Source organism: Notechis scutatus, chromosome 1, assembly GCF_049901735.1.
Source record: "Notechis scutatus isolate UNSWTSFEM ecotype Mainland chromosome 1, rNotScu1.2, whole genome shotgun sequence".
Lineage (NCBI taxonomy): Eukaryota > Metazoa > Chordata > Lepidosauria > Squamata > Elapidae > Notechis > Notechis scutatus.
Window position 1 is genome coordinate 42,719,749 of NC_142009.1, and position 13,853 is coordinate 42,733,601.

The 13,853-nt window shown below is 37.9% G+C and overlaps 1 protein-coding gene across 1 annotated transcript; it reads left to right on the forward strand.

Moving 5' to 3' along the window:
• Nucleotides 1–13,568, forward strand: GNMT (glycine N-methyltransferase). The gene is made up of 6 exons (XM_026684108.2): nucleotides 1–301; nucleotides 4,236–4,363; nucleotides 7,056–7,169; nucleotides 7,958–8,100; nucleotides 11,936–12,057; nucleotides 12,842–13,568. The coding sequence occupies exons 1-6, from the start codon at nucleotides 96–98 to the stop codon at nucleotides 13,011–13,013; spliced, it is 885 nt and encodes a 294-aa protein (XP_026539893.1). The 5' UTR covers nucleotides 1–95; the 3' UTR covers nucleotides 13,014–13,568.
• Nucleotides 13,569–13,853: the final 285 nt, after the last annotated feature.

The following is a 13,853-nucleotide window of genomic DNA, read 5'->3' on the forward strand; positions in this document are numbered from 1 at the left end:
GTTGGAAGCGGCAGCTCCGGCGCAGCTGATCCGGAGCCGTTGAGGAGGTCGAAGCAGCCGTCACGCCACCTGCGCCTTGAGCCGCTCGCCTCGCCATGGTGGACAGCATCTACCGAACTCGCTCGCTGGGCGTGGCAGCCGAAGGGCTCCCGGACCAGTATGCCGACGGCCGGGCGGCGCGCGTCTGGCAGCTCTACATCGGCGATACGCGGAGCCGCACGGCCGAGTATAAGAACTGGCTGATGTCGTTGCTGCGCGCTCAGTGCTGCAAGACGGTGCTGGACGTGGCCTGCGGCACCGGGTGAGTCGCCAGGAGAAGTGTCGCTGGGCCCGCTTCTCTGCCTGCCTGCCTGCCTGCCTGCCGCACGCCAGGAATTTTTGTGGTAAACGTGCAGGTAGAGCATATCGCTGGAGCTGCTGCTCCATACTAGCTAACCGGGAATCGCAGCGCTTCCTTTGAATCTCCACGCTGCCTCTCGACAACAGATATAACGCGCGTCGAAATCCTCAGATCTGTGGCCAACCGCTCTTGCACATTTTGGTTGTATCTGGGGGTGAACGTGCTTGCCCACTTGGGAAGGAGCCCTTTCCGGGGGATGGGAAGGGGAGATCTGCCTTTTGGTCTTCCAAAGTCACTCACTTTTTTGTTTTTTGTTTTTTTGCTGAAAGGACACACCTTTCCAAACTCCCACTCGGTCAGGGGCTCGGGTAAAAAGTTCTGCCACCTGTGGTATCTGAAAGAAGTGAGTCCAAATTTAGCCATTACTCAGAGTAAACAGCTACGACCAAGGGGACATAAACGTCAAGGGGTTTTGTGACACTCAAAAGCTTTGGCATAAGCTTGGGTGATTCTCTTTCACAAATGATTAAGGCTTGTTTGGAGCCTTAGGCTGTCTTCAGATTAAAGACCTATGATTGCATCATGCTGAGGCCTAAAGACTAAAATGTCCATAGTTACATACAAAATTTACATACAAAAATTTTAAAATAATGCCTACAACTATTGCAGTATGTGACATTTTAGCAGAAGCTTTCTCTCTTATTACTTGTTTTTCTACCTTCAATATCTTCCTAAAATAGGAATAGTTTGATGCATTTATTTTATTGTACTTTTAATTAATACATAATTTAGAATGCACTTTTTAATCAGCTGTATTGGGAGAATGGTCTGCCCAAGATATTTTTCTGCCAGAAAAAGTGTTTCTATCCCCTTTTCCATGCTCAGAGGTATGGAAATTCATATGGAAATTCCCATAAACATTGCTGCTTTTTCCTATCCATACTTGATTAATACATCAAATATTAATAATTTGTTGCCCTTTCGTATCAGCTAAAATCAGCCTGAGGTAATTGCCTCAACTTTGCCTCATGAAGCATTCAACCTTTTCAAGAGAACCCAAAGGTGCTTTTTTCAGGAGGCAACTGGATTTTCTTGTTTTTTCTTTTGAAAATGTTTCTCTTCTTATCTGAGAAGCTTCTTCAGCTCTGACAGGATAGTGGGGAATGGAAGGATTCTCTACAGACCTTTGCAAGAGAAGTTAATGTAAACAGAATGTTAGTCAAACATATTCCTGGACAAACAAAAGTGTCAATAGGTCTGTGTCAAGGTGGGCAACTTGGAAGTCTACATCTTCTCGTAGTGTGAATCATCTAGGATGGCACATTGTACATTTATTTCTGTTTCTCTTGTTTTTATATGTATAGGCTTAAATAAATGTACAGATACGAACACCTGAACACGTGCAGAACAGGTACTGCTGAATGTTGATTATGCAGTCTAAGAATATTCAGGGGATTATAAAATAGGCATTTATAGGCACAAATACAGCTCATTTGGGGTTCTAAAGAAGATGGGGTCTTCTGCAGTGCTAATTCTGCTAGTTCCTAACTGGGTTCCTGCCTCTAATGGCTGGTTAAGTCTTTTGGATGAGGTGGTAGGAGTGTAGATTTGAGCAATAATCAATATTTTGTTGAGGAGGGAGGATTCAATCAGCTCTGATGGAGTCTTGGTGTACCTCCTTCTCATGAAGCTGTTTCTCAATCCACTTTGGACAACTTTGAACTTGTCACTAACCTTCCTTTTTAAAGAAAAACGGTTAAGAAAGTTATGGCCTCGTAACTGCAAAAAACCCTAGAGGAAGCAGATTATTTGAACACTTGGCAATCAGATTTCAGGTCATGATATAGCAGGAAAGTGCACTGGTCATGCTTGTGCAGTCATTAAGGCAAGGTTCAACTCTTTGTCCTCCTTGATCTCTCAGTGACTTTAAAAACCATAAACTATATGATATCTGTGTGGACCATTTCTAAGGGATTGGTATTGTAAGCAACATTATTTTGTAGTGGCTTTCTTCTTTCCTGAAGGGACAATTTTAATCAGTGTTGGTAAGAGAGGTGTGATCTTCCCTGAGGCTGCTATTTTGTGAAGTACCTCAGGGTTTTCTCACTCCTTTTTAATATCTAAAAAAAGAGGGGGGGGAAATAACCTGTTGATGTAAGTTTTGCTGCTGATAATCAGCTATACATCATGTCCCTGGCCTGAATAGGTGATGGTACTGATTTGGTGCTTGCTTGTTAATAAAATAAATGCATCAAAAGTGCTGACCCAGTGCTATCGAGGGTGCAGATGGGGAGATAAGATTCTAAATGAATTCCTTCAACATGGAGTGATTTTGTTTTGGGTACCTGATGATTCCTGAGAAATTCCATCTCTAAATCTGAACGGTGGTTTGCAATTTGGAAGTCCTCCTACACTCATAATTACTACTGGAAGAACAGGTAGCTAGAAAGGTTTTGCATTTGTGTGCCAGTTGACCATGGATCACAAGAACCTGCTTACAGTCATTCACCTCAATTTGGAATGTGCTGTACAAAGAACTGCTTTTCAAAGAGCATTTGGAGGTTGCCAACAGTCCGGCTGTGATGGGCATGTCCCAATTTTCTTGGAAGATTTTACTGCTTCAAGGAGCTACATGGGTTGCCACTTGTTATCCTGTGCAAATTTGATTCTGGTTGTCTGAGGGACCACATTCTATATTCATCAGTTCATGCAATAAGATCAAATAGGATAAACTTCCTCCAGATCTCATCCCTATGAGGATGTCACATGATGGGACCTTGAGAGGGTTTTTTCATTCACTGTTCCCACTCTTTGGAACACCCTGAGATCCAGTCATTTTCATCCCTCTTAAACATGAGAAAAATGTTGATGACCTACCTTTTCTGTTTGTCACAGTAGGAGGTTGTGCTTAAGTGATCTATATATGAGAATATATATACAACTATAATGATGTGGGAAAATACCCGAACAAAGCTGAATACCATACATATAAATACCCGCGAAAACTCAAGAAAACAAACACACACACACACACACACACACACACACACACCAGTGGATGTGGATTTAAGTAGTCACAAGTTACATATATGGCACATTTCAGTTCCACCATGGTGGGTATCATTGTCCATTCCTGTTTTCTGAATGATTTTCTATGGTTCATTAGCCTAACTTGAGTTTGGCCAGACTTGAAATTACACGTGCTTAACTTATGCCTTGAAATGTATTTGAATTGGGTTGGTAGTTGGGCTGTTTGTTTGAGTTCCAAGCTTGGCAATTTGGTTGCAAACGTTTTGTCATTATTCGAGAATTGATTCAAAGCGCATTGGTGATGTCTCTTTGAATGGTGATGAAATGTTTGCAGCCAAATTGCCAAGCTCAGAGCTCAAACCAACAGCCCAATTCAGGCCTTCTTAATTCGGTTGACAAGGATTGTGTAATGCATGTGGTTACTTGCTGTTAATCATTGTCCATTTAAAAAGTAATAATGTAGTAAAGGGCCAGAGATGAGAAAAATAAAACTGGAGGAATCATTTCCACAAATATACGGTACTTTCTTTTAAGAACATACTCATCTTTGCTGTTTCAGAAGGGAGAGAATATTGAATTTATCTTTGCATAGATTTTAAATGAATATGTGCAGGTATTGTTTTTTTATGTATAAATTAAGAGATATACATGTAGGAGATATTGTGTATGCAGCCTTAGGAAAGAATCTTGTATAGTAGCCATTGCCCTATCTTTCGTGGGTGATTTTTTTCTCTAACTACTAAAATGTAACTGCTAACGTAAGTGGAAGAGATTATTATGCTGAATTAATCTGAAAAATGGTACTTTAGATTTCATCCCTCAAAGAGTACCTGGAAATCATTTTCTCTTTCCATTTCTGGTGCAGTGTGGATTCCATTATGTTGGTTGAAGAAGGATTTAGTGTCACCAGTGTAGATGCCAGTGACAAAATGCTCAAATACGCCTTGAAGGAACGATGGAACCGTCGAAAAGAAGATCCGTTTGATCATTGGGGTATTCTAATTTTTGGTTTAAGAATATCAACTGATTGCCCTCCCTACTTTTATGTACCCCAGATATATTGGAGTGTCACCTGTAGAATTTTGGGACTTTGGTCCAACAGATCTGGAGAATATTAGTTTTGGAAGTCTGGAGTCATGTATTCTTAGTTGATTCATATCCTGTTGACAGCAAAGTATTAAAACATTTTATTAGTTCCAGGGCAGAGTCTGAATGTAGAAAAAGCAGTAGTTAGGTGCTACATTTTGGTCTGTTCCCAAAATCGCTAGTCTGGGATCTGTGTCAGATACAAGGCTGAAAAGTGCTTTCCATGATGTTCTTTTTTAATCAGAGATTCAAACATGTAGAAACAAATTCAGGCTTACTATTTTTATTGTTCTCAGTTAAAAGCTCAATTATTTACACACCCTTGTATACCTTCGCAATTCAAAGTTTAGCCAGCCAGGGCAGTTTTGAATTCCAGAAGAATTGAAGCATAATGCTAACATAAAATGCTCATTCTGCCTGATGACTCCCAAGGGCCCATATATTTTTATACACCCCCCCAACATGACTTGACATAATACTTATCAATGCTTGAACACTCTTATTTTGGGACTTTTCTCACACCTAGTTCACATGAGAACTATCTAATGTATTGTGACTTCTTCATACTTTTCAGTTTGGTACATTTCCACAAGACAAATTCTTCCTGCGTAAAACTTTACTTTTTGTGTTCCTTCATATATTTTATATCTTTCATACATGCCTAACCACACATACAATAATATAAAGCTATACATGATTACATTACCTCATGATGATTGGGATTATATTGCAGCGATAGTTGCATTACTATAGTGATAAAAGTTCATTAATCAATGTAGTCGTACATATTACTTTGATTAATGAACCACCTATCTCTATGTTAATGCACTCTCCGGTCATTACATAAACACCTCTACTATTTAACATTTCTGTATATTGTGCTAGTTGGAGTCTGAACTGTTGACTTGATCAGAATCTTAGCCCCATGTAAAAACAGGTCCTGGGCTCTTACGCTATTGGGATTTGAATGTTTCCCAACAACAGTATTTGAGCATCATTTCCAGGCTATGTTTAAACTAGCAGTAAATTTATGTCTTGACAAGAAGAGCATGATGAAATTTGATCAGTGTTGTTGGAGCAGCTGCCAGAATGCCAATGTTATAACGTGCTCCCTGCTGACATATTTGGAGTGCAGGTAAAAGAGGTGCCTGTAGGGCATAGTGGGGAAATGAATGGTTCCTCATCTCAGTCAAGGTTTTATAACTTGCCTCTGGAATTTATTAACCTTCATTCATAAACAAGAATGAAAACTAACTTGGCCTTCTGAAAATTGATCAATGAAATTATGACTCAATATTGCCTGTGTCCTTTATAGCACCATTTCCTAACCATTTGGAACAAGTTGCCAACATGTGGAGGCATCAAGTTAACGTTCTTCCAACATAACCTAAGACTGCTTTGACCCATATGTACATGCATTTAAATCTCCTCCACAGGGCCAATAGTTTAAGATTGGTTAGTTTGGTAAGCAGAAGAACCAGAACCATTTTAGAAATGGTTCAAAGATATAGAAACTGTGATACTCTTGCTTAATGTCTTGCTTAATGTCTGGATGAGACAAGGATTTAAGAAACTTTAACATTTATTTTCCTTAACACTTAATTAAAGCTTTACATAATACCAATGATTTTGAGGATTATCTTTGAAACCATAGCTTACAAAAGCATCTTGAATATATTTAACTGTACATCAATTTCTCCTTGGCCATAATCTGGCAGCACACAGTTTCTTGACCAGTTTTAGGTAATTTTTCATAACTCAGTTTGGTCTATGGACCAATAGCTCTTGGCATTCCCACTGGATCAGTATCAGTCTAATGTAACCCCCCAAAAAATTAGGTCTCATCACAGTCAGTTTGTAACATAAGCAACACCGAGTTATCGAATCTAATAAAAAACAATTAGCTCGAGGATAAACCCAAGTTATTATTTCATTTTTGATCCTAACAACAAAGCCATGTGGTAATTAATTAAATTTATACGGACATAAAACATACAAGTCCACAGAAGAATCTGAAAATTATATAGGAAAAGTGGGATGGTGATTGGAATTGGCCCACAGTTTTACAATAATCAGGAGAATTTCTGGATAGAAGCAGATTGAATGATTGAATACTAGCACAGGTGCAAAAGTGCCGCATGCTATAGAAAGCTCAGTATTTCTTAACAATTTATTCTAGTAATAGTAAGATTTCAGGAAATAAGGTTTCTTTTGATAGAAGTAGAATGGAAGAGGAAAAGTGAGGATTCATTTTTTTTATCAGACAAGCTGTTTCATAACAGACTTTCCAGCAGTTACATTTTAAAAAGTGAGGTTAGCTTAACATATGCTAAGATGCAACTTGCTTAACCCATAGTTTATTGTATACAAACCGCAACTGGTTCAATTCATACAGTATATTAAACCACAAACCATTATGTATAAGGTACAATGATAAAGCCATATACTACTACAGGTTTAGCATATGAAACTAAGGTGGCAAGTTGATAATTTTCAGTTCACTTTTGCATTGGAAACATAACATCTTTTCTTAGATAGAGGAAGACATGATGAAGAAGCAAAGGTTGTGTTATATAAAGTGTGCTTTTCTGTTCTGCAGTAATTGAAGAGGCTAATTGGCTCACCTTGACAAAGGATCTACAGAAACCTGGTGAAGGCTTTGATGCTGTCATCTGCTTAGGGAATTCTTTTGCCCATCTTCCAGATTTTAAAGGTGAATGTCAAAAGATTGTCATTCAGAAGTCTGTTGCATTGCGAACACTATAGAAAGGGAAAATCTGAGACTTTTCTTCAGTCTGTATAGAAATTTACTTTGACTTTAAATAGTAAATAAAAATGCTAGCAGAAATAAGTAATTCATTTAAATTCTAAAAAAGAACTAATTATTGGACGTTATGCTATGATAAAATTCATATTTTTTCACATAATCTATTTACATTCAAACTTTGTGTTGAAAATTACATCAGTTTTGCTAGGGAATCCAAGTGGTTTAAATATTCTTCCTGAAATGAATATAATGATAGTTGTTTTAGTTTGCAGATTCTATCCAAATTTCAAGCACTTTTAGATGCATTCCATTTTGTATTTTTTCCTTCCTTCCAGGCTAGTGCTGGAGGGAATTGATAATGTAAATTTCAGCACTGAGCTGTAAATTTTAAAAAATGAATTTATCAGATTCTAACTTCACAGTTAAAAAAATATGCAAAGAATGGATGATACAAACCACATGCTCCACAGACATGCTGTCTATTACTACAATGCTCTCTAATTATTTTAGGCAAGGGGAACTCCAGAAAAATAGTACTGGGTACAAAGGGATGGCTATTGGAGGGGTAATGGGGGGTAGTTTTTGAGTGCACTAATACCCATAATTTAGGTATTGCCTTGTTAATCAACAGAAAAATATGTCTAGGATAGCCAGAAGTTCCCTTGGATTGAAGGCAAAAAGCAATATAAAGAGAACAGGAAGACATTTAACACAAATTTTGTACCTATTCCTAGGTGACCAGAGTGTTCATAAACAGGCTCTTAGGAATATTGCCAGCATGGTTCGTCCAGGTGGCATTCTTGTCATTGATCACCGTAATTATGACTACATCTTGGAAACAGGTTGTGCTCCTCCTGGAAAAAATATCTACTATAAGGTAATGCTGGAAATAACTTCTGCCTAACCCCGTGATGGCGAACCTATGGCACGCGTGCCGAAAGTGGCACGCAGAGCCACTTCTCCCCCAATTTTTATTTATTTATTCTACTTATAGTCATCAATACATAAACAGTGTGGCACCTAATCATCATACATTTTGGTGCAAACAGAAATAGCAACATTAATCACATCCCTTACATTCATCACATTTGAATATATAATTCTAATATTGATACACATATTTATAATAGTTTGTGATCCTTCATTGTTTAATTATTCAGCATTCCAATACCTTCTTCTAATGCCAATCACCATATTGTTTAAACATACATAATAATTTCATTATTCAAATTGTGTGTGTGTGTGTGTGTGTGTGTGTGTGTCTTGGCGAGCAGTGTGGTTCCAGGTTTTTACATTTCAATACAAATATGGTCATGGTTATATATCCATCCTTATTCTATTAGTTAAAAATTGTCCCCTTTGGTTGTCACTTTGAGCTTACCTTATGTTTTCCCTCCATTTATTCCCTTTAATTCAATATAATTACCTCATTCTACATTAATAACAATATTATTCTGTCTACTACATATCACATATACATATATTTTAGATCAGATTCCGCATGGTATTCTTTCTCTCAATCACCTTATAAATCATCTATATATTACAAAAATATTAATCTGCTCAATTAATTATAAAAATCTTTCCTTCAGTTCCTTATTTTTATATATCACAGCACATGACCTTGCAGAATCTTCTTCCCTATTATTCTTTTACCCATTGTCTCTCATCCTATTAACTATGTAATTTCTTTTCATTCTTGTTTGTTTCCTGTTTCTCTTTCTTTTCTGGTCCTTTCTCTTAATTCTCCTTTTTCCCATTATTATTTCCCTCCATTTCTCATTCCAGTCATTTATTTTATCCCCCTCCCTCTTTCGATTTTTCTTCTGTAATTCCCTCTTCTGCTTTTTCCCTTTAACTTTCTGAACCATTCCCCCTTTTGTTATTACATCAAAGCACAACTTTTTAACTTTCTTTCCCACCCCCGTTTAAATGGTCGTTGTTCCACTTGATCTTCAAGGCTGGTTTCCTTTTTGTTTAATTCCTCCCCTTCTGGTTCTTTGTTCTTCTTCAAACTGAGTCGCCATTTCTAGTTTTTGTAATATATTGTTGCACATTTCCAGATTCACTTTCATCATTTCTTTCATATCTTGTAGATCCAATCTCATTTCTGCAAATAGTTCTCCCGTTTTTTAGGCTGCTCCTTTCCCCCTGGTTTCCTTGATAATTATACAATCCAAATGTCCAGTAAGTTGTTTCAACCAGCATCTTTTATATTTAATTTCAACAATCAATGTCCATTAGTCTTTGTTTCCAGGTTTCTTCTATTGGCTTTTCCAAAGTCACCAGATAGTTCCAAAGCAATTTCTTCAGATGTCTTCCCCTTTGTAATATTCTGATATTTCACTTTTCAGGCTTTTTCAGGGTTTTTATTTTATTATAATGAAGTTTCACTTACTTTCTTTTAAGTTCCTAGTCAATTTTAAAAGGACCAGACACTTTTCAAAAAGTCACTGAAATTTTTGCTGTACCATTAGATGGCGCTCTTAATTCTGTTTCCACGTTCCACCCTTTCTTTCACTTCTTCCTCTTTTTTTAATATAAAACTTTTGTTAATTTTGCTAATTACAATTATTAGCTATTATTTCTTTTCATCACATTCTATTCCAACATTTACTTATGCCTAATTAGTGCAAAAAATCCAATAATTATCCAATTTAAATTCCAAGCCTTTTGTGTTCAAATATTTTCCTCTAGATTTTCACCTCCACATTCTTTCAATATTCAAAGCCAATTTTATAAGTTCCAATTTCCTTCTTTCTCTCTCTGGTTGCCGCTTCAATACACTTTTACAAAATAGTTCTTTATTCCTTAATTCCAGTGTACCTTAATATCCATATGTTTAGCCTGGTTCACACTCTGCTCGCAACTTCACCTCTCCAGTACAGTTTCCTGGACTGCTTCCCGTTTTGTGGTGGCCATTTTGACCACCACTGCAACTTTTCTTCGGAGGGGGTTGATCCTATCAGGAAGGAGAGATATGGATCCCTTCGACCCTCCAAGCAATTCTCCCTTTCTTCACCACCTCTCCAGGGTGGTTCTGGTCCCAATTGGGACCATCCAACAAGTGAGCTTGGAGCAAAACCACGCACAATCGCGGATTCTGCTCAAACCATGATGGAAGAGCAACTGAAAGTCCATTGGAAGTGGCACGCAGAGCCACTTCTGCCGGCACGAGAGGTCGCCTGGAAGAGCCCCATTGTGCATGTGCGCCCTGCCCGCCCACCAGCTGATTGTCGGGGATCTGGCGCGCATGCGGGGGAGATGCACACACATGTGCAGAGATGCGGGGGCACATGCGCAGAGATGTGCAACACGCAGGGAGGTTGCGCATGCATGCGCAGGGGTTATGGGGTCCCCCCGCGCTCATTGCCTTCTGGGTGCTCGCAATTTTCGGCACATGAGCCCAAAAAGGTTAGCCACCACTGACCTAATCTTTTGTGTCAGTGATAATAAAACATCTTAAAACAACAAAAACACCTCTTTTTATAGCTTATTGGAGCTAATTATACTAATAGGGTACTATTTTATAGCACATATGTCAATGTGATCCTTTAAAAAATATTTTCCAAGTAGATATAAAGGAAATCTGTTGAGCAGAATGAGACCGCATCAAACTATCTGACTCTATTTAGATACTGGTATTCATAATATTACACTAGAGAAGAAGAAAATCTGTCCCTATGTTGCTTCCAGAGTTTCTGTTTAATCTGTTAATTCCTTTACTATTATTTCAGAGCTGGGTGGGAATACATTGGTTAGCAGAGCATAGATTGTAGTTTGTAATTAAAAGCATATGAACATTGACTTCTGTGACTTCAAAGCACTACTGCATCATAGTAGATAGTATTGGAATAGACATACAGGAAGCTTTTTCCTATAGCATATGTATTCTTTTTAATTGCTAATTAAATTGTTAGCTAATAGTTTTCTAGTCTCATATCTACTCCAGACATTGAGATCTCAATATATCAGTAGTTACTTAGTTACTTAGTACATTATTCAAGATTACCTCAACCTTCCCTCCTTCCGAGCTCAGTAAAATGAGGACCCAGATTGTTGAGGGCAATATGCTAACTCTGTAAACTGCTTAGAGATAGCTGTAAAGTGCTGTGACGCGATATATAAGTCTGCTATTGCTATTACATATGAAGCTACTCAACTGAGAACATTGTAGAATTCGATGTAGATAGCAAGATGATTAGAGTACTCATAAAGGTGTAGATCTAATAGATGGTAAAAACATTCTTACCCCAGTCATGAGATATCTGGCTCCAAACATAACATATTAATAGTTGAAGCTGATTACCTAACATAAGCCTGTTGGCAGTGCAAAGATCAAAACTGAGAATCTCCAGCTACCACTTTTCTAGAGTAGCATTGTGCTGTTATTATTACTACCACTACTACAACATACAGTACTTTTTTCTCCAGAGGGAATAAAATAGCACAAATATAGTTGAGGAATAAGTAATTAACTGACTATGGGCAGAGTGCACATTATGATATAACCAGAAGGAAGAGGAACAACCATTGTTACAAACTTGGTTTTTTTTAATTACTTATGACAGAGAGAAAAGTAGGTTATAAAAGGCAGCAGTGTTGTTCTGCAATTTGGAGCTGGCTTAACACAGTGAACAAGCCACCAAGAAACAAATGCAGAAAAACATAAGTGCAGAGAACTAATTAATTTCGCTCTCTTTCTTTCTCAGAGTGATTTAACCAAAGACATTACTACCTCAGTTCTCCTTGTCAACAACAAACCAAACATGGTGACATTGGACTACACTGTGCAGGTCCCACATGAAGGCAATGATGGAGATTCAGATTTAAGGTATGTTCTCTGTAGAACCCACATGATTACCGTATCTCCACTTTGATAACCAGGGTTAGCATAACTAACCATTTGGCATAGGGATAGAGCAAACAGACGTTCCTGGGCATGCATGCATGCATGCACGCATCCATCCAATTTGTAGTGCTACTGATGTCTCTGGACAGTGAATCTGGGCATCTAATAAAGATTTAAAAAATCCATCACAGATAAACTCCCAGTGCCATAGGATAAATAATAATCTCTCTCTCATCAATAAAAAGAGTTCATCTACCTGCCTGACCCAAATGCGCAGGAAACCGCTATGTCTTTTAATTACTTTACATATTATACTGTACCTATCCATGAGATGGCCCCAGAAACCTGCTCATCTCTAAAAACCCTCAAATTAACAGATATAAGTGACAGGACCACTTTACATTATCTAAGCCTATGAAACAGCATTCATACATTCAGTTTGGACCCTCTGATATGTAAGTTAATATTTCTTGATTTGTACTAATATATGCAGAGAGTAAGATTCCATCCATACACTAATAATTGTTAATAAAAAGTATTCTATTTTCTTAATTACAATCAATCTCAAAAGTACAGTAAATTTGATTTGAAGCATGCTTTTTTATCAGGATCCTCAAAGGATCATGGACAAATTAATGTTCCTGAATTTGAAGTGATTTAAATGGAAAGGGGAAAAGCCAAGTTCCTTACATTGGTGTGTCTCTGTATTAATATCTTCATGTTTCTGTTACTTATCTATTAACACAAATTTTCTGTCTTTTATCAGTCAGTTCCGTCTTTCTTATTATCCACATCGTCTGGAGCCTTTCACAGAACTGTTGAAAAATGCATTTCAAGGCCAATGTGAACACACAGTCCTAGGAGACTTCAAGCCTTACACACTAGGCCAGAAGCCTGCCCCATGCTATTTCATCCATGTATTGAAGAGAACTGGCTGAGACCTAGTCAACAGGCTGCTCTAGCTCAAGTATGGGGTCTTTTCAGTGGGTGGCAAGGTGCAGAACTTGTTCAAGCAAGAATAAATGTGCAGAGGTACAATATAAACCAGAAAATAATTTTTCCAAAGAGTCCAGTCTAATTAATCCACTTTGAGGATTGAACTGCTCAATGGCATTGGAGGGAAGGAGATGGGATAAGATTACTTTGCATCTCAGTCTCAATTGCACAGCTGGATAAAAAGTTCATGGTTCTCTTTACTTTTTTCCTCTTTTTGCTGGAAGCGCCTGGCTAATTTACACCTCTATGTCAGATTAATGATTACAGTGATGCAGGGTTTCTTCAAGAGCTGGGAAGAACGGAACAATAGGAACAAAAAAGCTTATTTCATTCTTTATTGTACCTGGGGAATCAGTGCCCCTTCGGTTTAAGTTGGACTATACTCCTCACAGCCTACAGCCTACATAGCTGGAGCTAATCAGGACTGATGATTGGTGTGTGTTTCCAACACCTTGTGAGATAACTTCAAAATAAATCTACTTCCTGCCTTCACACTATTACTGTCCCTTGCAGCAAGCATTTCTGTGTGTTTGTGTCTTTTGCTGCTGCATCTGTAGAACAGACCATAGAACAATGAAATTTATTTTTACAGTAATAGAAGATACTTTTTTAAAAAGTTCCCTCATTAATAAAATCAAAATTTCCACTTATTTTTGCACACCTTAGTAGTGATGGGAAGAGATGGCAGAGAACTATGATTTCATTTTAGACTGACAGTTTTAATCTTAACATATGGAGGGTTTGCCTGAATTCCAAATTTCTTGTTCTGATTTTACAGAGTT

Coding starts and splice junctions, on each gene's coding strand:
- GNMT (XM_026684108.2), top strand. CDS start 96: ATGGTGGACAGCATCTACCGAACTCGCTCGCTGGGCGTGGCAGCCGAA. Junction 7,170..7,957: donor CCATCTTCCAGATTTTAAAG/GTGAATGTCAAA, acceptor ACCTATTCCTAG/GTGACCAGAGTGTTCATAAA. Junction 8,101..11,935: donor GAAAAAATATCTACTATAAG/GTAATGCTGGAA, acceptor TTTCTTTCTCAG/AGTGATTTAACCAAAGACAT.